The 20,541-nt window shown below is 57.9% G+C and overlaps 1 protein-coding gene across 1 annotated transcript in view; it reads left to right on the top strand.

Moving 5' to 3' along the window:
• Positions 1–16,394, top strand: part of LOC139245757 (rho guanine nucleotide exchange factor 1-like) — a 93,583-nt gene extending 77,189 nt beyond the window's left edge. Inside the window, exons 4-7 of the mRNA XM_070871273.1 lie at positions 2,479–2,502; positions 8,615–8,782; positions 12,152–12,293; positions 16,355–16,394. Of these exons, the coding sequence (XP_070727374.1) occupies positions 2,479–2,502; positions 8,615–8,782; positions 12,152–12,293; positions 16,355–16,394 (374 nt within the window). The remainder of the gene's footprint in view (positions 1–2,478; positions 2,503–8,614; positions 8,783–12,151; positions 12,294–16,354) is intronic.
• Positions 16,395–20,541: the final 4,147 nt, after the last annotated feature.

Raw genomic sequence — 20,541 nt, 5'->3', positions numbered from 1 at the left:
GCGAGGGAGGGAGTGAGTGAGGGAGGGGGACAGACCCGTACCGAGCCCTCCAGCAGTGAGTGAGAGCGAGGGAGGGAGTGAGTGAGTGAGGGAGGGGGACAGACCCACACCGAGCCCTCCAGCAGTGAGTGAGAGCGAGGGAGGGAGGGAGGGAGGGAGGGAGTGAGGGAGGGGGTCAAACCCACACCGAGTCCTCCAGCAGTGAGTGAGAGCGAGGGAGGGAGGGAGGGAGTGAGTGAGGGAGGGGGTCAAACCCACACCGAGTCCTCCAGCAGTGAGTGAGAGCGAGGGAGGGAGGGAGTGAGTGAGGGAGGGGGACAGACCCGTACCGAGCCCTCCAGCAGTGAGTGAGCGAGGGAGGGAGTGAGTGAGGGAGGGGGACAGACCCACACCGAGCCCTCCAGCAGTGAGTGAGCGAGGGAGGGAGGGAGGGAGTGAGTGAGGGGGACAGACCCGTACCGAGCCCTCCAGCAGTGAGTGAGAGCGAGGGAGGGAGGGAGTGAGTGAGGGAGGGGGTCAAACCCACACCGAGCCCTCCAGCAGTGAGTGAGAGCGAGGGAGGAAGGGAGTGAGTGAGGGAGGGGGACAGACCCACACCGAGTCCTCCAGCAGTGAGTGAGAGCGAGGGAGGGAGGGAGTGAGTGAGGGAGGGGGACAGACCCACACCGAGCCCTCCAGCAGTGAGTGAGAGCGAGGGAGGGAGTGAGTGAGGGAGGGGGACAGACCCGTACTGAGCCCTCCAGCAGTGAGTGAGAGCGAGGGAGGGAGTGAGTGAGGGAGGGGGACAGACCCGTACTGAGCCCTCCAGCAGTGAGTGAGAGCGAGGGAGGGAGGGAGGGAGTGAGTGAGGGAGGGGGACAGACCCACACCGACCCCTCCAGCAGTGAGTGAGAGCGAGGGAGGGAGGGAGGGAGTGAGTGAGGGAGGGGGACAGACCCACACCGACCCCTCCAGCAGTGAGTGAGAGGGAGGGAGGGAGGGAGGGAGTGAGTGAGGGAGGGGGTCAGACCCACACCGAGCCCTCCAGCAGTGAGTGAGAGCGAGGGAGGGAGGGAGGGAGTGAGTGAGGGAGGGGGTCAAACCCACACCGAGCCCTCCAGCAGTGAGTGAGGGACTGAGGGAGGGAGGGAACCTCCTCCTGTTCTTGGAGGGTGAGGGGGACAGACCCGTACTGACCCCTCCAGCAGTGAGTGAGAGGGAGGGAGGGAGGGAGTGAGGGAGGGAGGGGGACAGACCCGTACTGACCCCTCCAGCAGTGAGTGAGAGGGAGGGAGGGAACCTCCTGATCCTGGGGGGGATGGGGATGGGAGAGGGGGGTGGTCCGGATGAAGGGAGGGGGGAGGGGGAGGAGGGGCAGGGGATGGTGGAGGGAGCTGATGGATCTCTGCACACAGCAGATGGAGGAGCGGACGGGATACTCTGCCCCCTGCTGCCTGCTGTCTGTATTAAAGAGCGAGGAGATTGAGGTGGCAGTACCGGGTCACCGCCACCAGATGGTGGTGCCCCCCCACAGAATGTTCAGCCCAATATCCCTCGGAAACACAGCCCCGCGACCTGCGACCTGTGACCTCTCGGCCCCTCGCCCTGCACCTTCCCCCCCGCCCCCCCCCGCAGTAATAGTGCTCCCCTAGTGGACTAATGGGTTACTGCAACTACCGATGTAAATAATCACAGAGGATCATGTGGCAAGGTCACACAGTGACGGTCTCTGTCTGGGAACCATATTGCAGAGTGTTGGTTAGTTCTGTACTGAGAGGATATCGCTCCTGTCTCCCTCGCTCTGTGACCCTTTACCCTGCCCCCAGCCTGTCCACTCCGTGTCCCCTCAACCTGCTTCGCCCCCACGCACTCTGCCTGCGACCCCTTTTCGCCCCCTCTCTCCCTGCCCACGACCCCTCTCTCCCTGCCCACGACCCCTCTCTCCCTGCCCACGACCCCTCTCTCCCTGCCCACGACCCCTCTCTCCCTGCCCACGACCCCTCTCTCCCTGCCCACGACCCCTCTCTCCCTGCCCACGACCCCTCTCTCCCTGCCCACGACCCCTCTCTCCCTGCCCACGACCCCCCTCTCCCTGCCCACGACCCCCCTCTCCCTGCCCACGACCCCCCTCTCCCTGCCCACGACCCCCCTCTCCCTGCCCACGACCCCCCTCTCCCTGCCCACGACCCCCCTCTCCCTGCCCACGACCCCCCTCTCCCTGCCCACGACCCCCCTCTCCCTGCCCACGACCCCCCTCTCCCTGCCCACGACCCCCCTCTCCCTGCCCACGACCCCCCGCGCCCTGCCCACGACCCCCCGCGCCCTGCCCACGACCCCCCGCGCCCTGCCCACGACCCCCCGCGCCCTGCCCACGACCCCTCGCGCCCTGCCCACGACCCCGCCCCTCCCTGCCCTCGAGCCCCTCCCTCCCTGTCCTTTGAACTCTCACCCTGCCCATGACCCCTGGCTCCGCTGTCTCACGCTCTGTTTGTTTTTCAGGCGCTGATCTGCGACCAGAAGGAGGTAGATTTCCCTCCCCCCGTGTCGTGTTGGCCCAGGGGGTCTCTTGAGTATATTCGCGGCATGCCCATACTCGAGGCGGATCGAGGGCTGGGGGGGTGGTGAGAGTGTGTGCCATGCCCAGCGACCGGCAGAGCATGAACCGTGGGGAGGGTGGAGGGAGGGGGGGTGATCACCAGCCTGAGTGCCCTCCCCCGATCGGGGCGCACTGCGAGAGCGGGAGGCCTGGGGGGGGGGCGGGGTACATGGCCCTACGACTCGCAGTCTCTTCCCCCCCCCCCCCGGGGCTGCCCCATGCAAGGTTCGGGGGCTCACACACCCTCCCATGTAACTGCATGCACTGCATGACCCGCTATAACCCCGTCCCCGGGCCAGCGCCAACCTTCCGGCACGTTCCCCGTCAGGTGGGGGCCACTGGGAGCCTGGACTTCTGCAAATACAGGTGCAACCTCCCGAATCCAGACTTCCCAAAAAAACCCGCAGTGTTCCCAAATCCACACATCGCGCTGATTGGATTGGTCGTCCAAAATCTGGAAAACCTTCCAAAATCTGGCAATTTCACCTTTTTCAAAACGCTGCACATATTTTTTTAGATGCCGCACGTGAAATTCGCTGTCCGAGAGCCAGACATTTTATCCTTAAACTCAGTGCTCAGCGTGTTCCACCGATGCAGAACAGCTTCAGTTATTAAGCCAGAGCACCGTGACCCCGGGAGGAGCTCCTCGGCCACAGGAAGAAGATGATTGAGGAGAACTCGAGCGACGACCTTCCCAGTGGCTGATAGCAGGGAGATTCCCCTGTAGTTGCCGCAGTCAGACCTGTCCCCCTTTTTTTAAAGAGGGTCACAATCACTGCATCTCTGAGATCTCCCGGCATGCTCTCCTCCCTCCAGATGAGAGAGATGAGGTCGTGTATCCGCGCCTCTCCGCCATACATTAACGTCTCAGCAGGGATTCCATCCACACCCGTAGCCTTGTTATTCTTGAGCTGTTTTATGGCTTTGCCAACCTCATGCAACGTTAGGGTCTCACTGAGGTGGTGGCGGATCGCGTGCTGCAGGATGGAATCGAGAACACTCGAGTCAAAGGCAGAGTCTCGATTGGGAGTGCTCCTTCCATCGGGCCCTGACAGCCTAAACTAAAGTCAAAGTGAAATGTTATTACCTGTACAGGTTATCTCTTCAGTTACAACAGCACCCAGCGGTGTTACAGGGTTTAAGACATGTCTAGGCTTCTTACGTACATCCCCATTAAGGTATCCGTACACATAAGAACACAAGAACACAAGAACAGGAGTAGGCCATCTAGCCCCTCGAGCCTGCTCCGCCATTCAACAAGATCATGGCTGATCTGGCCGTGGACTCAGCTCCACTTACCCGCCCGCTCCCCATAACCCTTAATTCCCTTATTGGTTAAAAATCTATCTATCTGTGATTTGAATACATTCAATGAGCTAGCCTCAACTGCTTCCTTGGGCAGAGAATTCCACAGATTCACAACCCTCTGGGAGAAGAAATTCCTTCTCAACTCGGTTTTAAATTGGCTCCCCCGTATTTTGAGGCTGTGCCCCCTAGTTCTAGTCTCCCCGACCAGTGGAAACAACCTCTCTGCCTCTATCTTGTCTATCCCTTTCATTATTTTAAATGTTTCTATAAGATCACCCCTCATCCTTCTGAACTCCAACGAGTAAAGACCCAGTCTACTCAATCTATCATCATAAGGTAACCCCCTCATCTCCGGAATCAGCCTAGTGAATCGTCTCTGTACCCCCTCCAAAGCCAGTATATCCTTCCTTAAGTAAGGTGACCAAAACTGCACGCAGTACTCCAGGTGCGGCCTCACCAATACCCTGTACAGTTGCAGCAGGACCTCCCTGCTTTTGTACTCCATCCCTCTCGCAATGAAGGCCAACATCCCATTCACCTTCCTGATTACCTGCTGCACCTGCAAACTAACCTTTTGACACATCGATAAATCGGGAAAATGCAAGCCCTGTACAGCGCACACGGAAGTTGGCCGAAGGGTTTCCGTGTTCGGGATTCCGGCTTTCTATTCCGAAATTGGGAAGTACCCGAAACCCAGTCCCGAGATTTCCGGATTCGGGAAGTTGCACCTGTACTTGCCAGCAAATGCCGGAAACACTCGCCAGGTTCAGGCAGTGTCAGTGGGGAGAGAAGCACAGATCAAGTTTTCGGGTCGATGACCCTTTCGGCAGACGTTGGAGATGTGACAGGTTTTAGGCAGGAGCAGGGAGAGGGGCCGGGGTGGGGGGGGGGGGCGAGGGAAGAACAGAAGGGAAGGTCTGTGCAAGGTTGGGAGGCAGGAGAGATTCGAGAGATAAAGGGTTCGATGGTGCGAGACAAAAGGAGATGGGAATGGAACAAGTTAAGTAACACGTGTGTCAAGAGAGGGTGTGAGTGGCGATGTCCCAATCAGCAAACGCTGCCCTGGGGGGGAAAAAAACAGGAAACAAAGTAGGGGCACGGGTCACAAGTGGAAATTGTTGAAGTTGATATTGCATTTATATAGCGCCTTGAACACAGTAAAAATTCCCAAGGTGCTTCGTGAGTGTAAATCAGGCTAAATTTCACACCGAGCTCCATAAGGGGGTATCGGGGCAGGGAGAGGTGGGTTTTAAGGAGCATCTTGAAGGAGGAGAGAGGGGTAGAGAGAGGCGGAGAGGTTGAGGGAGGGAGTTCCAGAGCTTGGGGCCCAGGCAGCTGAAGGCACGGCCACCGATGGTGGAGCGATTATAATCAGGGATGGTCAGGAGGGCAGAGTTCGAGGAGTGCAGACATCTCGGGGGGTTGTGGGGCTGGAGGGGATTACAGAGATAGGGAGGGGCGAGGGCCATGGAGGGATTTGTAAACAAGGATGAGAAGTTTGAAATCGAGGTGTTGTTTAACCAGGAGCCAATGTAGGTCGGCGAGCACAGGGGGTGATGGGTGAGTGGGACTGGGTGCGAGTTAGGACACGGGGCACAGGGGGTGATGGGTGAGCGGGACTTGGTGCGAGTTAGGACACGGGGCACAGGGGGTGATGGGTGAGCGGGACTGGGTGCGAGTTAGGACACTGGGCACAGGGGGTGATGGGTGAGTGGGACTGGGTGTGAGTTAGGACACGGGGCACAGGGGGTGATGGGTGAGCGGGACTTGGTGCGAGTTAGGACACGGGGCACGGGGGTGATGGGTGAGTGGGACTTGGTGTGAGTTAGGACACGGGGCACAGGGGGTGATGGGTGAGTGGGACTGGGTGCGAGTTAGGACACTGGGCACAGGGGGTGATGGGTGAGTGGGACTTGGTGTGAGTTAGGACACGGGGCACAGGGGGTGATGGGTGAGCGGGACTTGGTGCAAGTTAGGACACTGGGCACGGGGTGATGGGTGAGTGGGACTGGGTGCGCGTTAGGACACGGGGCACAGGGGGTGATGGGTGAGTGGGACTTGGTGCGAGTTAGGACACGGGGCACAGGGGGTGATGGGTGAGTGGGACTGGGTGCGAGTTAGGACACGGGGCACGGGGTGATGGGTGAGCGGGACTTGGTGCGAGTTAGGACACGGGGCACAGGGGGTGATGGGTGAGTGGGACTGGGTGCGAGTTAGGACACGGGGCACAGGGGGTGATGGGTGAGCGGGACTGGGTGTGAGTTAGGACAGGGGGTGAGGGGTGAGTGGGACTTGGTGCGAGTTAGGACACGGGGCACAGGGGGTGATGGGTGAGCGGGACTGGGTGCGAGTTAGGACACGGGGCACAGGGGGTGATGGGTGAGCGGGACTGGGTGTGAGTTAGGACACAGGGCACAGGGGGTGATGGGTGAGTGGGACTGGGTGCGAGTTAGTACACGAGTTGCCGAGTTTTGGATCAGCTCTAGTTTACGTCGGGTAGAATGTGGGTGGCCAGCCAGGAGTGAGTTGGAATAGTCAAGTCTGGAGGTAACAAAGGCAGGAATGAGGGTTTCAGCAGCAGATGAGCTGAGGCAGGCTGCAGATGGACGATGTTACGGAGGTGGGAATAGGCGGTTGCAGTGACAGGGAGGAGGTGTGGTTGGAACCTCTCGGCCTGTCTGTGGATCTGTGTTGGGTGAGCAGAGGCGCTGTGTTTGAGCAGGGGACGTGTGAGACATCCTGTGTCCCTGCCGCACAATCACTGTGCAGGGAACCCCACCCCTCCCTCAAGTGTAGTCACTGTTGTAATGTAGCAAAGGCAACAGCCAATGTGCGCACAGCAAGATCCCACCAACAGCACCGTGATAATGAGCGAATAACCTGTGTTTTAGTGGTGTTGATTGAGGGTTAATACGCCCAGCACACACTGGGGAATCCCCCCGCTCTTCTTCAAAACAGTGGCCGTCAGATCTTTTCCATCCACCGGAGAGGGCACATGTGGCCTCTGTTTAATGTCTCGTCTGAAAGACAGCCCCTCCGACAGTGCGGCACTCCCTCAGTACTGCCCCTCCGACAGTGCGGCACTCCCTCAGTACTGCCCCTCCGACAGTGCGGCACTCCCTCAGTACTGCCCCTCCGACAGTGCGGCACTCCCTCAGTACTGCCCCTCCGACAGTGCGGCACTCCCTCAGTACTGCCCCTCCGACAGTGCAGCACTCCCTCGGTACTGCTCCTCTGACAGTGCGGCGCTCCCTCAGCACTGCCCCTCCGACAGTGCAGCACTCCCTCAGTACTGCCCCTCTGACAGTGCGGCACTCCCTCAGCACTGCCCCTCCGACAGTGCGGCACTCCCTCAGTACTGCTCCTCTGACAGTGCGGCGCTCCCTCAGCACTGCCCCTCCGACAGTGCGGCACTCCCTCAGCACTGCCCCTCCGACAGTGCGGCACTCCCTCAGCACTGCCCCTCCGACAGTATGGCGCTCCCCCACTTTTACACTGGGAGTGTCAGCCTGGATTAAGCCACTCGAATCCTTTGAGTGCCACCCAATTAGCTGCGGCCGACGACTAAACCATTAGCGGCAGTCCTGCGGGAAATTTCCCGAGGCTCCTTGGCGTTTAACCCTGAGACACTGGCGGTTCGCTACCTCGCTGCGGTTAGTGGGATTGTGCCATGCGCAAACCGGTGGCTGATTTCCCTCCGCCCCGTTCAGCACTCGCTGCTCTGCAAGCCCACCCTTGTCTGGGGGGCTTTGGCATGTAGGCGGGATATACCTGCTTTGGAGGCAGTTCAGAGAAGGTTCACTCGGTTGATTCCGGTGATGAGGAGATTGACTTATGAGGAAAGGTTGAGGAGGTTGGGCCTCTACTCATTGGAGCTCAGAAGAATGAGAGGTGATCTTATCGAAACGTATAAGATTATGAGGGGGCTTGACCAGGTGGATGCAGAGAGGATGTTTCCACTGATGGGGGAGACTAGAACTCGGGGGCATGGTCTTAGAATAAGGGGCCGCCCATTTAAAACTGAGATGAGGAGGAATTTCTTCTCTCAGAGGGTTGTAAATCTGTGGAATTCTCTGCCCCAGAGAGCTGTGGAGGCTGGGTCATTGAATATATTTAAGGTGGAGATAGACAGATTTTTGAGCGATAAGGGAGTGAAGGGTTATGGGGAGCGGGCGGGGAAGTGGAGCTGAGTCCATGATCGGATCAGCCATGATCGTATTAAATGGCGGAGCAGGCTCGAGGGGCCGAATGGCCGACTCCTGCTCCTATTTCTTATGTTCTTATGTGTGGGGTCTGAGTTAAAATTCCGAGCCCCCTTTCTCTCTGAAAGCCAGCCCCCCGGGAGATTCGGAAACCCGTGTGGCCCCCCCCCTGCTCGCTCGGGCGCGCAGAGCACAAAATGTGCCGGAAGGTTCCTCCCCAACGACAGGTAGTTTTCACCGTGCATGGCGGGTGGTGGGGGGGGGGGGGGGGGTTTCTGGGTCCTAGTGCCTGCCTCTTCACACCCTCGACCGCCAACCCTGTCTTGCTAACCAGCCAATCATTAAGGCGTGACAGTTTGATCTTTGACCTCCACAGATGCATGCTGGGAGTGAGCCGTTTTAACATTAACCCCGTTGACCAATGGCGGGATGGCCGGGCGGAACCGCCCTCCCCCCGCCCCCCACATCGACCCTCGGGGAAACCCTGACTTAACTATCTCCCTTGTTTTCCCTCCCACCCACCCCGCAGTCAAAGCAGCGATCGACCGCAAGAACTCCAGCCAGGGCTCCAAATCCCCGCTCGACGCACTCTCCGGGAGGCTCAAGTCCGGGGGCTCGCTGCCCGAGGGCTCCGAGGTGGCCGGAGCCTCAGGGGCGGGCCACGCACTGCCGAGGGAGGACTCTGAGAGTGACACATGTGAGCGGGGCGCCAGGGAGGGCTGTGAGGGTGACACACTGCGCTGGGGGAGAGGGGTTACTGAGTGACAGTGTGAGGGAGCTGGATTAACATCAGTACAGATACAGTCAGTGACACAGGGCACTGGGGGGAGAGGGGTTACTGAGTGACAGTGTGAGGGAGCTGGATTAACATCAGTAGAGATACAGTCAGTAACACAGGGCACTGGGGGAGAGGGGTTACTGAGTGACAGTGTGAGGGAGCTGGATTAACATCAGCACTGATACAGTCAGTAACACAGGGTGCTGGGGGAGAGGGGTTACTGAGTGACAGTGTGAGGGAGCTGGATTAACATCAGTACAGATACAGTCAGTGACACAGGGCACTGGGGGGAGAGGGGTTACTGAGTGACAGTGTGAGGGAGCTGGATTAACATCGTACAGATACAGTCAGTAACACTGGGTGCTGGGGGAGAGGGGTTACTGAGTGACAGTGTGAGGGAGCTGGATTAACATCAGCACTGATACAGTCAGTAACACAGGGTGCTGGGGGAGAGGGGTTACTGAGTGACAGTGTGAGGGAGCTGGATTAACATCAGTCGAGATACAGTCAGTAACACAGGGTGCTGGGGGAGAGGGGTTACTGAGTGACAGTGTGAGGGAGCTGGATTAACATCAGTACAGATACAGTCAGTGACACAGGGCACTGGGGGGAGAGGGGTTACTGAGTGACAGTGTGAGGGAGCTGGATTAACATCAGTAGAGATACAGTCAGTAACACAGGGCACTGGGGGAGAGGGGTTACTGAGTGACAGTGTGAGGGAGCTGGATTAACATCAGCACTGATACAGTCAGTAACACAGGGTGCTGGGGGAGAGGGGTTACTGAGTGACAGTGTGAGGGAGCTGGATTAACATCAGTACAGATACAGTCAGTGACACAGGGCACTGGGGGGAGAGGGGTTACTGAGTGACAGTGTGAGGGAGCTGGATTAACATCGTACAGATACAGTCAGTAACACTGGGTGCTGGGGGAGAGGGGTTACTGAGTGACAGTGTGAGGGAGCTGGATTAACATCAGCACTGATACAGTCAGTAACACAGGGTGCTGGGGGAGAGGGGTTACTGAGTGACAGTGTGAGGGAGCTGGATTAACATCAGTACAGATACAGTCAGTAACACAGGGTGCTGGGGGAGAGGGGTTACTGAGTGACAGTGTGAGGGAGCTGGATTAACATCAGTACAGATACAGTCAGTAACACAGGGTGCTGGGGGAGAGGGGTTACTGAGTGACAGTGTGAGGGAGCTGGATTAACATCAGTAGAGATACAGTCAGTAACACAGGGTGCTGGGGGAGAGGGGTTACTGAGTGACAGTGTGAGGGAGCTGGATTAACATCAGTACAGATACAGTCAGTAACACTGGGCACTGGGGGAGAGGGGTTACTGAGTGACAGTGTGAGGGAGCTGGATTAACATCAGTACAGATACAGTCAGTAACACAGGGTGCTGGGGGAGAGGGGTTACTGAGTGACAGTGTGAGGGAGCTGGATTAACATCAGTAGAGATACAGTCAGTGACACAGGGCACTGGGGGAGAGGGGTTACTGAGTGACAGTGAGGAAGCTGGATTAACATCAGTACAGATACAGTCAGTAACACAGGGTGCTGGGGGAGAGGGGTTACTGAGTGACAGTGTGAGGGAGCTGGATTAACATCAGTACAGATACAGTCAGTAACACAGGGCACTGGGGGAGAGGGGTTACTGAGTGACAGTGTGAGGGAGCTGGATTAACATCAGTAGAGATACAGTCAGTGACACAGGGCACTGGGGGAGAGGGGTTACTGAGTGACAGTGAGGAAGCTGGATTAACATCAGTACAGATACAGTCAGTAACACAGGGTGCTGGGGGAGAGGGGTTACTGAGTGACAGTGTGAGGGAGCTGGATTAACATCAGTACAGATACAGTCAGTAACACAGGGTGCTGGGGGGAGAGGGGTTACTGAGTGACAGTGAGGGAGCTGGATTAACATCAGTACAGATACAGTCAGTAACACAGGGCACTGGGGGGAGAGGGGTTACTGAGTGACAGTGAGGGAGCTGGATTAACATCAGTACAGATACAGTCAGTAACACAGGGCACTGGGGGGAGAGGGGTTACTGAGTGACAGTGTAAGGAAGCTGGATTAACATCAGTACAGATACAGTCAGTAACACAGGGCACTGGGGGGAGAGGGGTTACTGAGTGATAGTGAGGGAGCTGGATTAACATCAGTACAGATACAGTCAGTAACACAGGGCACTGGGGGAGAGGGGTTACTGAGTGACAGTGTGAGGGAGCTGGATTAACATCAGTACAGATACAGTCAGTAACACAGGGCACTGGGGGAGAGTGGGTTACTGAGTGACAGTGTGAGGGAGCTGGATTAACATCAGTAGAGATACAGTCAGTAACACAGGGCACTGGGGGAGAGGGGTTACTGAGTGACAGTGTGAGGGAGCTGGATTAACATCAGTACAGATACAGTCAGTAACACAGGGCGCTGGGGGAGAGGGGTTACTGAGTGACAGTGTGAGGGAGATTAACATCAGTACAGATACAGTCAGTAACACAGGGTGCTGGGGGAGAGGGGTTACTGAGTGACAGTGTGAGGGAGCTGGATTAACATCAGTACAGATACAGTCAGTAACACATTGCGCTGGGGGAGAGGGGTTACTGAGTGACAGTGTGAGGGAGCTGGATTAACATCAGTACAGATACAGTCAGTAACACAGGGTGCTGGGGGAGAGGGGTTACTGAGTGACAGTGTGAGGGAGCTGGATTAACATCAGTACAGATACAGTCAGTAACACAGGGTGCTGGGGGAGAGGGGTTACTGAGTGACAGTGTGAGGGAGCTGGATTAACATCAGTACAGATACAGTCAGTAACACAGGGCACTGGGGGAGAGGGGTTACTGAGTGACAGTGTGAGGGAGCTGGATTAACATCAGTAGAGTTACAGTCAGTGACACAGGGCACTGGGGGGAGAGGGGTTACTGAGTGACAGTGTGAGGGAGCTGGATTAACATCAGTACAGATACAGTCAGTAACACAGGGCACTGGGGGAGAGGGGTTACTGAGTGACAGTGTGAGGGAGCTGGATTAACATCAGTAGAGATACAGTCAGTGACACAGGGCACTGGGGGGAGAGGGGTTACTGAGTGACAGTGTGAGGGAGCTGGATTAACATCAGTAGAGATACAGTCAGTGACACAGGGCACTGGGGGAGAGGGGTTGGTCTCTGGGGGAGAGGGTTTGGGTGCCGTGGGAGAGTGTTTGGTCTCTGGGGCGGACTGGAAACGAGGGAGGGGTTACTGACTGACCCTCACTCCTCTGTCCCTCTCCCCTCAGCCCACCCCTCGAGTAGCCTGAGACCCGGCAATGAGAACCAGTCCTTTCCCGATTCCGGCGATATCGGGCTGCGAGTGGGACCGTCCAGCGAACAGATCTCCGGAGGGGAGCACTGCTCCGAGGAGGGAGGGGAGAGTGAGAGGTAAGATTCCACCGCTTGACGTCCGGGGCCTTGCGATGGGCGTTCGGCCCCCGCCTTTGTGTCCAAACCCCTTTCTCTCCCCAGCTCGTGCCCACCCCCCCCCCCCCCCCACCTCCCCTGTCCGATTTTGAAGGGGGTTCAGGACCAAGAAAAGTTATCCGGCTCTCTCGGGAATACGAGTGGTCAATGGGGGTTTCCCCGGCCCCCTCGGTGAGGGTCCGAGCCACACTCTCTGAGCAGGAAAACCCCAGGCTGCAGTCTCGGCATGTTGTTGGGTCAGCTGACCGGCGGGAGTGGGCGGCCGTGCCCTCTGACCCCGGGGGAACTGGTCACCCCCCCCCCCCCCAGACAGCACCGGGCGCGATGCTCCCAGTCGGGACGTTGCTGCGGGGGATTGGGGGTTTATTTGGCTGTGTGGCCTGCTCGGGGGGTTTCCCCAGGGCGGGTGGGGGGTGGGGGGGCAGGGTGTGATGTTGGCTCTGTGTGTGTCGTCTCTGTGTACTTCCCCCCCCCGACCCCGGGGAAGCTGCTGCCTGGAGGATGGGCCTCGATCTCGATTCCAGGCCATTCTCCGATTCCCCATCGTCTGCTGCTGCTACCGCTGGAGGGGTCCGTGTTGCTCTCCCTGCCCACCATCCCTCCCTCTCCCTCTCTTCCCCCTCCCTCCCACCCTCCCTCCATGTCAGTCTCTCTCCCCGTCTGTCTCACGCTCTGCCTCCTGTCCGTCCCTGTGCCCCAGACCTCGCTCTCTAACCCCCCCCCCCTCCCGCCGCCGCTCCGTCAGGTCTCGCCTCCCCAGCTTCCGTCTCCCGCCCCCCCTGCGCCAGTCCGCGTGTCGCAAACGCAGGGCGCGCGCCTTTGTGCCGAGAGGGGAGGGGAGCGCTGTGGAGCGACCGGGGGGGGGGTGGGGGCTTGCTTGGGGTTTCCCTCCAACACCGCGCCCTGCCCCCACTGCTCAGGGGCGGGGCGCGGGCTGCCAATGGCTCTGCCGTCTCTGCAATCCCACGCCGCCAGTCGCTGCAGCTTATCCTGTTGGCTGCGCACATGTTAACGGGGGGGCCGTGTGTCGCCGCTTTGGGGCAGCGTGGGTGCTTCGGTGAATTGAAAAGTCTCCGTGTGCAGGAATCGGTGAGAGCTCGTGGACAGGAACACACAATAATTAAACGGGCGAAGGGAACGTTGTCCTTGATCTCGGGCCCTGGAATACACAGGGTGGGAGTTACCCTCCAGCTGTACAGAGTCTCGGTCAGACCCCGTGTGCAGTAACTGTGCTCAGTTCTGGGCCCTCGACCCTCGGGGAGGAGATATCGGCCTCGGAGGGGGAGTAGTGCACATTCCCCAGAATGATAGACCCGAGGCTGAAAGGGTTAACTAACGAGAGCATGCACAGACTGGGTTTGTATTCCCTCGAGTGTAGACCATTAACGGGCGATCTAATCGAGGTGTTGAACATTTTTAAAGGTAGATAGAGAGGGGGACTGTGTCCTCTGGTGGGGGGAGACCAGAACAAGGGGCAGAACCTTCAAATTCGAGCCCGGCCGATCAGGGGTGATGTCACACAAAGGGCAGTGGGAATCTGCAACTCCCTCCCCCCAAAACATCGCTGAGGCTCGGGGGGGGGGTCATTTGACAATTTCCAGCCTGAGGTTGCAACAGTGTTGGATACTGATGGAATCGAGGGATATGAGGACAGTGCAGGAGAGTGGAGTTGAGGTCGAAGGTCAGCCAGGATCTGATTGAACGGCGGAGCGGGCTCGAGGGGCCGTTCAGCCGACTCCTGTTTCTTGCGTTCTTGTTTTGTTGTGAAGGCCCTGCTTTGTAAAAAAAAAAATGGCGGCCAGGTGTGCAGCTGAGAGCAACTTGCCGTAGTGCGGCCCCGCAGTGGGAGGGGAGGGCACCCGAGGGTGGGGGGGGAGGGGTTAGTGCCAGGTGAGCGCACCCGAGGGTGGGGAGGGTTAGTGCCAGGTTAGGGCACCTTAGGGTGGGGGGGGGAGGGGTTAGTGCCAGGGGAGGGCACCCAAGGGTGGGGGGGGGGTGGGGAGGGTTAGTGCCAGGGGAGGATACCCTAGTGTGGGGGAGTGGGTGGCTGGGCAGTGCCAGGGGAGGGCACCCTAGAGTGGGGAGGGAGGGGGCAGTGCCAGGGGAGGGCACCCTGGGGTGGGGAGGGTTAGTGCCAGGGGAGGATACCCTAGTGTGGGGGAGCGGGTAGCTGAGCAGTGCCAGGGGAGGGCACCCTAGGGTGGGGGGGTGGGGAGGATTAGTGCCAGGGGAGGGCACCCTAAGGTGGAGGGGTGGGGAGGGTTAGTGCCAGGGGAGGGCACCCTAGGGTGGCGCTGGGAGGGTGGGCAGTGCCTGGGGAGGGCACCCTAGGGTGGGAGGGTGGGAAGTGCCTGGGGAGGGCACCCTGGGGTGGGGAGGGTTAGTGCCAGGGGAGGATACCCTAGTGTGGGGGAGCGGGTAGCTGGGCAGTGCCAGGGGAGGGCACCCTAGAGTGGGGAGGGAGGGGGCAGTGCCAGGGGAGGGCACCCTAGGGTGGGGGGGGTGGGGAGGATTAGTGCCAGGGGAGGGCACCCTAAGGTGGAGGGGTGGGGAGGGTTAGTGCCAGGGGAGGGCACCCTAGGGTGGCGCAGGGAGGGTGGGCAGTGCCTGGGGAGGGCACCCTAGGGTGGGGGGGTGGGGAGGGTTAATGCCAGGGGAGGGCACCCTAGGGTGGCGCAGGGAGGGTGGGCAGTGCCTGGGGAGGGCACCCTAGGGTGGGAGGGTGGGAAGTGCCTGGGGAGGGCACCCTAGGGTTGGGGGATGGGGGGGGCTGTGGATGAGTCCGGACTCCGTCGGCCCCACCCCCAGGGGAGCGTGCGCAGGATCTCGCCAAGCCGCCTGTGTGCTGTCTGTTACTCGCCCTGTCCGCAGATTCCCGCCGATACATTCCAGATCGCTGACTGGAGGCTGGGCCGACAGAGCGAGCGGGGTCGGACCGGGTCAGAGGTCGTTGTCGGGCCCCCGGCGGTCCGCGATCGGGAACCTATCGGGGGGGGGGGTGGGAAGGGCGTTGTGTGCCCGTGCAGTGTCAGCTTTGTGTGTAGTCTGTACCGTCCCGTGTGATCTAACCCCATTAACAGAGCTTCCCCCAGGCCTCGGCAAGGGACCCAACTCGTTGCCTCGGGCGCTGGGGGGTCAAGGGTCACGGTGGGGCCTAGTTCAGGCTTCAGCTCCAGTGTTGACCTATTCGGCTCAAACACAAGCTCCCCCCCTCCACCACCAGCTGAGTATCACAGGCTTGTCCTGTCAGCGATGGGACTGCTCCCCCCCTCCCCCTCCACACACAGCAAGAGAGGCCCAGGCTCCATCCCCGGCCTGTGTGGATTTGGGCCTGATTGGGGTGGGGGCGGGGGGTGCGGGGAATCGGACAGGGCTCCTGTCCCTGATTGCTGTCCAGCGACCCTCGGCTCCACCCCCATGCCCCCTTTACTGGGACGCGATGGCCTGGCTGGCTGGTGAGGGCAGCCATTGAGCTCGATGCCCGCCCCTCCGAGTCCAGGCCCAGCCCGTGGGCAATGGCCCCCATGACGTGGTCCAGGAGGGAAGCCAGCACCTGCGTCCCGGCGACAGTCCACTCCGGGCCGGAGGAGCTGGGGACAGCGGGCGCTGGTTGGAGTGGGGGCAGTTGGTGGGAGGTGGCAGTGAGGGTGGGGAGAATGTGAGTGTGAGCCCGGGCTAGAGTGGGCACTGGGTCCGATAGCGTGCGAGGGAGGGAGTGAGTGTGTAAGCGTGCACGTCGGTGCCCGAGTGCGACTGTCAGAGAGAGTATATGTGCGAGCGTGTGAATGTGTGTGTGAGGGGCGCGTTGGATGGCGAGGGTAAAATCGTGTGTGAGCACATGCGTGCACGAGTGTGAGACAGGGAGTGTATGCACCAGCGTGTGTATGAGTGCGGGGGGATGGGGCTGCGCGTTTGTGCATGTGCGCACCCCCCCACCCCAAGTGTGAAAGCCAGTGTGTGTGTAGGAGTGCGAAGGCCACGCGAACGTGTGCGTGTTTATCTTCGAGTGTGACTGTGTTCAGCAATGAGTCTGAGTGCACGGGCGATTACAGGCGTGAGTGACTCTGAGTGAGTGCGTGCAGCACGTGTGAGTGTGTACATGTGAGAGCGTGAGTCATTGAGTGTGCTTGAGCATTTATGAGTCTGTGTGTGTGTGTGTGAGAGAGTGCGAGTGTACGTGTGTGCACTGGACAACGAGATTGCGAGTGTGTGTTTGAGCTTGAGTGCATATGAGAGTGTGTGCAGAGAGAGAGAGAGAGAGAGTGTGTGTAGAGAGAGAGAGAGAGAGAGAGAGAGAGTGTGTGCAGAGAGAGAGAGAGAGTGTGTGTAGAGAGAGAGAGAGAGAGAGTGTGTGTGCAGAGAGAGAGAGAGAGAGAGTGTGTGTGCAGAGAGAGAGAGAGAGAGAGAGAGAGTGTGTGTGTGTGCAGAGAGAGAGAGAGTGTGTGTGTGTGCAGAGAGAGAGTGTGTGTGTGTGTGCGCAGAGAGAGAGAGAGAGAGTGTGTGTGTGTGTGTGCAGACAGAGTGTGTGTGTACAGAGACGAGAGTGTGTGTGTGCAGAGAGAGAGTGTGTGTGTGTGTGCGCAGAGAGAGAGAGAGAGAGTGTGTGTGTGTATAGAGAGTGTGTGTGTGTGTGTGCAGAGAGAGAGAGAGTGTGTGTGTATAGAGAGAGAGTGTGTGTGTGTGTGCGCAGAGAGAGAGAGAGAGTGTGTGTGCGCAGAGAGAGAGAGAGAGAGTGTGTGTGTGTATAGAGAGAGAGTGTGTGTGTGTGCAGAGAGAGAGAGAGAGTGTGTGTGTGTGTGTATAGAGAGAGTGTGTGTGTGCAGAGAGAGTGTGTGTGTGTGCGCAGAGAGAGAGAGTGTGTGTGTGTGTATAGAGAGAGAGTGTGTGTGTAGAGAGTGTCTGTGTGTGTGTGTATAGAGAGAGAGTGTGTGTGTGTGTGTATATAGAGAGAGTGTGTGTATAGAGAGAGAGAGTGTGTGTGCGCAGAGGTAGAGAGAGAGTGTGTGTGTGCGCAGAGAGAGAGAGAGGGAGAGTGTGTGTAGAGAGAGTGTGTGTGTGTGCGCAGAGAGAGAGAGAGTGTGTGTGTGCGCAGAGAGAGAGAGAGAGAGAGTGTGTGTAGAGAGAGTGTGTGTGTGTGCGCAGAGAGAGAGTGTGTAGAGAGTGTGTCTGTGTGTGTGTGTGTATAGAGTGTGTGTGTGTGTGTATAGAGAGAGAGTGTGTGTGTGTGTGTATATAGAGAGAGTGTGTGTATAGAGAGAGAGAGTGTGTGTGCGTGTATAGAGAGAAGAGTGTGTGTGTGTATAGAGAGAGAGTGTGTGTGTGTATAGAGAGAGAGAGTGTGTGTGTGTGTGTGTGTATAGAGAGAGAGAGTGTGTGTGTGTATAGAGAGAGAGAGTGTGTGTGTATAGAGAGAGTGTGTGTGTGTGTGTATAGAGAGAGTGTGTGTGTATATAGAGAGTGTGTGTGTGTGTGTATAGATAGAGTGTGTGTGTGTATAGAGAGAGTGTGTGTGTGTGTGTGTATAGAGAGAGAGAGAGTGTGTGTGTGTGTATAGAGAGAGAGAGTGTGTGTGTGTGTGTATAGAGAGAGTGTGTGTGTGTGTGTGTATAGAGAGAGAGTGTGTGTGTGTATAGAGAGAGAGAGTGTGTGTGTGTATAGAGAGAGAGAGTGTGTGTGTATAGAGAGAGAGTGTGTGTGTGTGTGTATAGAGAGAGAGAGTGTGTGTGTATAGAGAGAGAGTGTGTGTGTGTGTGTATAGAGAGAGAGAGTGTGTGTGTGTATAGAGAGTGTGTGTGTGTATAGAGAGTGTGTGTGTGTATAGAGAGTGTGTGTGTATAGAGAGAGAGTGTGTGTGTGTGTGTGTATAGAGAGAGAGAGTGTGTGTGTATAGAGAGAGAGAGTGTGTGTGTATAGAGAGAGAGAGTGTGTGTGTATAGAGAGAGAGTGTGTGTGTGTGTGTATAGAGAGAGAGAGTGTGTGTGTGTATAGAGAGTGTGTGTGTGTGTAGAGAGAGTGTGTGTGTGTGTGTATAGAGAGAGATTGTGTGTGTGTGTGTGTATAGAGAGAGAGAGAGTGTGTGTGTGTGTGTGTGTATAGAGAGAGAGAGTGTGTGTGTATAGAGAGAGAGTGTGTGTGTATAGAGAGAGAGAGTGTGTGTGTGTATAGAGAGATTGTGTGTGTGTGTGTGTAGAGAGAGTGTGTGTGTGTATAGAGAGAGAGTGTGTGTGTGTGTGTGTGTATAGAGAGAGAGAGAGTGTGTGTAGAGAGAGTGTGTGTGTGTGTATAGAGAGAGAGAGAGTGTGTGTGTAGAGAGAGAGTGTGTGTGTGTGTAGAGAGTGTGTGTGTGTGTATAGAGAGAGAGTGTGTGTGTGTGTGTATAGAGAGAGAGAGAGTGTGTGTAGAGAGAGTGTGTGTGTGTATAGAGAGAGAGTGTGTGTGTGTGTGTGTGTGTGTGTGTGTATAGAGAGAGAGAGAGAGTGTGTGTAGAGAGTGTGTGTGTGTGTATAGAGAGAGAGTGTGTGTGTGTGTGTAGAGAGAGTGTGTGTGTGTGTATAGAGAGAGAGTGTGTGTGTGTGTGTGTATCACTGCCACCTCCGATCCCAGGTTTGTGCCGGTTGGCCCGGTCGCCCCCTTCCCCTCTCCCTCCCCCTCTCCCTCCCCCTCCCTCTCCTCTCTCTCGGTGCTGGTATTAATGGCGATAAATGCTCTATTCACAGACGGAAGCTCAGGTTGGTGCTGGTGCATGTTTATGATGGGCTGGGGAGGCCGTGCTGTAGTCTAACCCGAGCAGGTGACGTGGCTGTAACCAATCGGTGCGAGGCGCAGACCCGGACACGTAAATCCCCCGAACCCTCCCCACATGGCCCACTCCCCCTCCTGTGTCGCCAACACGCCAACATTCCAGAGAAGGCAGTCACGTTGATCCCCGGGCCTTTGCCCGAGCATCCCGTCAACTCGAGCACAAAGTAAGCTCGGGCCCCTCCCAGTCCTTCCCCCCCATTCCTCACACCCTTTATATTTCACAGTGTTGTATGTACAGAGCCACTTAGCCTGACACAGAGGGGGCACTCCCCCCTGCCCCCGCCCCCCCAGCACTGAGGGCCACTGCTCCCATCACTGCACACATCACAACATCAGAACTAGGAGCAGGAGTCGGCCATTCGGCCCCTCGAGCCTGCTCCGCCATTTAATACGACCATGGCTGATCCGATCATGGACTCAGGTCCACTTCCCCGCCCACTCCCCATAACCCTTCACTCCCTTATCGCTCAAAAATCTGTCTATCTCCGCCTTAAATATATTCACTGACCCAGCCTCCACAGCTCTCTGGGGCAGAGAATTCCACAGATTTACAACCCTCTGAGAGAGGAAATTTCTCCTCATCTCAGTTTTAAATGGGTGGCCCCTTATTCTAAGATTATGTCCCCTAGTGCTAGTCTCCCCCATCAGTGGAAACATCCTCTCTACATCCACCTTGTCGAGCCCCCTCATAATCTTATACGTTTCGATAAGATCACCTCTCATTCTTCTGAATTCCAATGAGAAGAGGCCCAACCTCCTCAACCTTTCCTCATAAGTCAACCCCCTCATCACCGGAATCAACTGAGTGAACCTTCTCTGAACTGCCTCCAATGCAGGTATATCCCTCCATAAATACGGAGACCAAAACTGTACCGAGCGGCCGTGAGATATTCAACCATGGAAGGCATCATGCCTGATCCTGTCCCCGCTGGAGGGCCGCACGATCAGGAACAGGAAACACAACCTGGATCCCCCCCCCCCGCACTCCCGACTCCGACACTGTCCCGAACCCCAGCCCGACTGAGGTCGAATTCTACCCACTCGCCACTCCCCCGCCCCCCCCCCCGCCCCCTGCTCCTCCCGGACTGGGCTACACCAGCCGAGCACAGAGCTGGAGCCTCGGACAGCCCCTCGCTGTCGATGGTGCATTGCCACACGCCTCCTGGAACGCTGGGCTCCCTCGCACCCCGCTCGTTGGGCCTAACCGCTCAGGGTCTCTGCATTGTAGGCTGTGCTCACTGGGACCCCAGCGCCTGTACCCCAGGTGTCTGTCCCCAGACCGCCCCCTCCCCGGTCCCCCACACACGCCCGCAATCTGTGAGCCAACCCTGCCCCTCCATCCCTGCGCCGTACACGCTCTGCGTCCGTCTGTGTGTCACTCTCGTGTGCTCGCGCTCTCCCCTCCCTC

Source organism: Pristiophorus japonicus, unplaced genomic scaffold, assembly GCF_044704955.1.
Source record: "Pristiophorus japonicus isolate sPriJap1 unplaced genomic scaffold, sPriJap1.hap1 HAP1_SCAFFOLD_234, whole genome shotgun sequence".
Lineage (NCBI taxonomy): Eukaryota > Metazoa > Chordata > Chondrichthyes > Pristiophoridae > Pristiophorus > Pristiophorus japonicus.
This window is presented reverse-complemented; position numbering and strand designations above follow the sequence as displayed.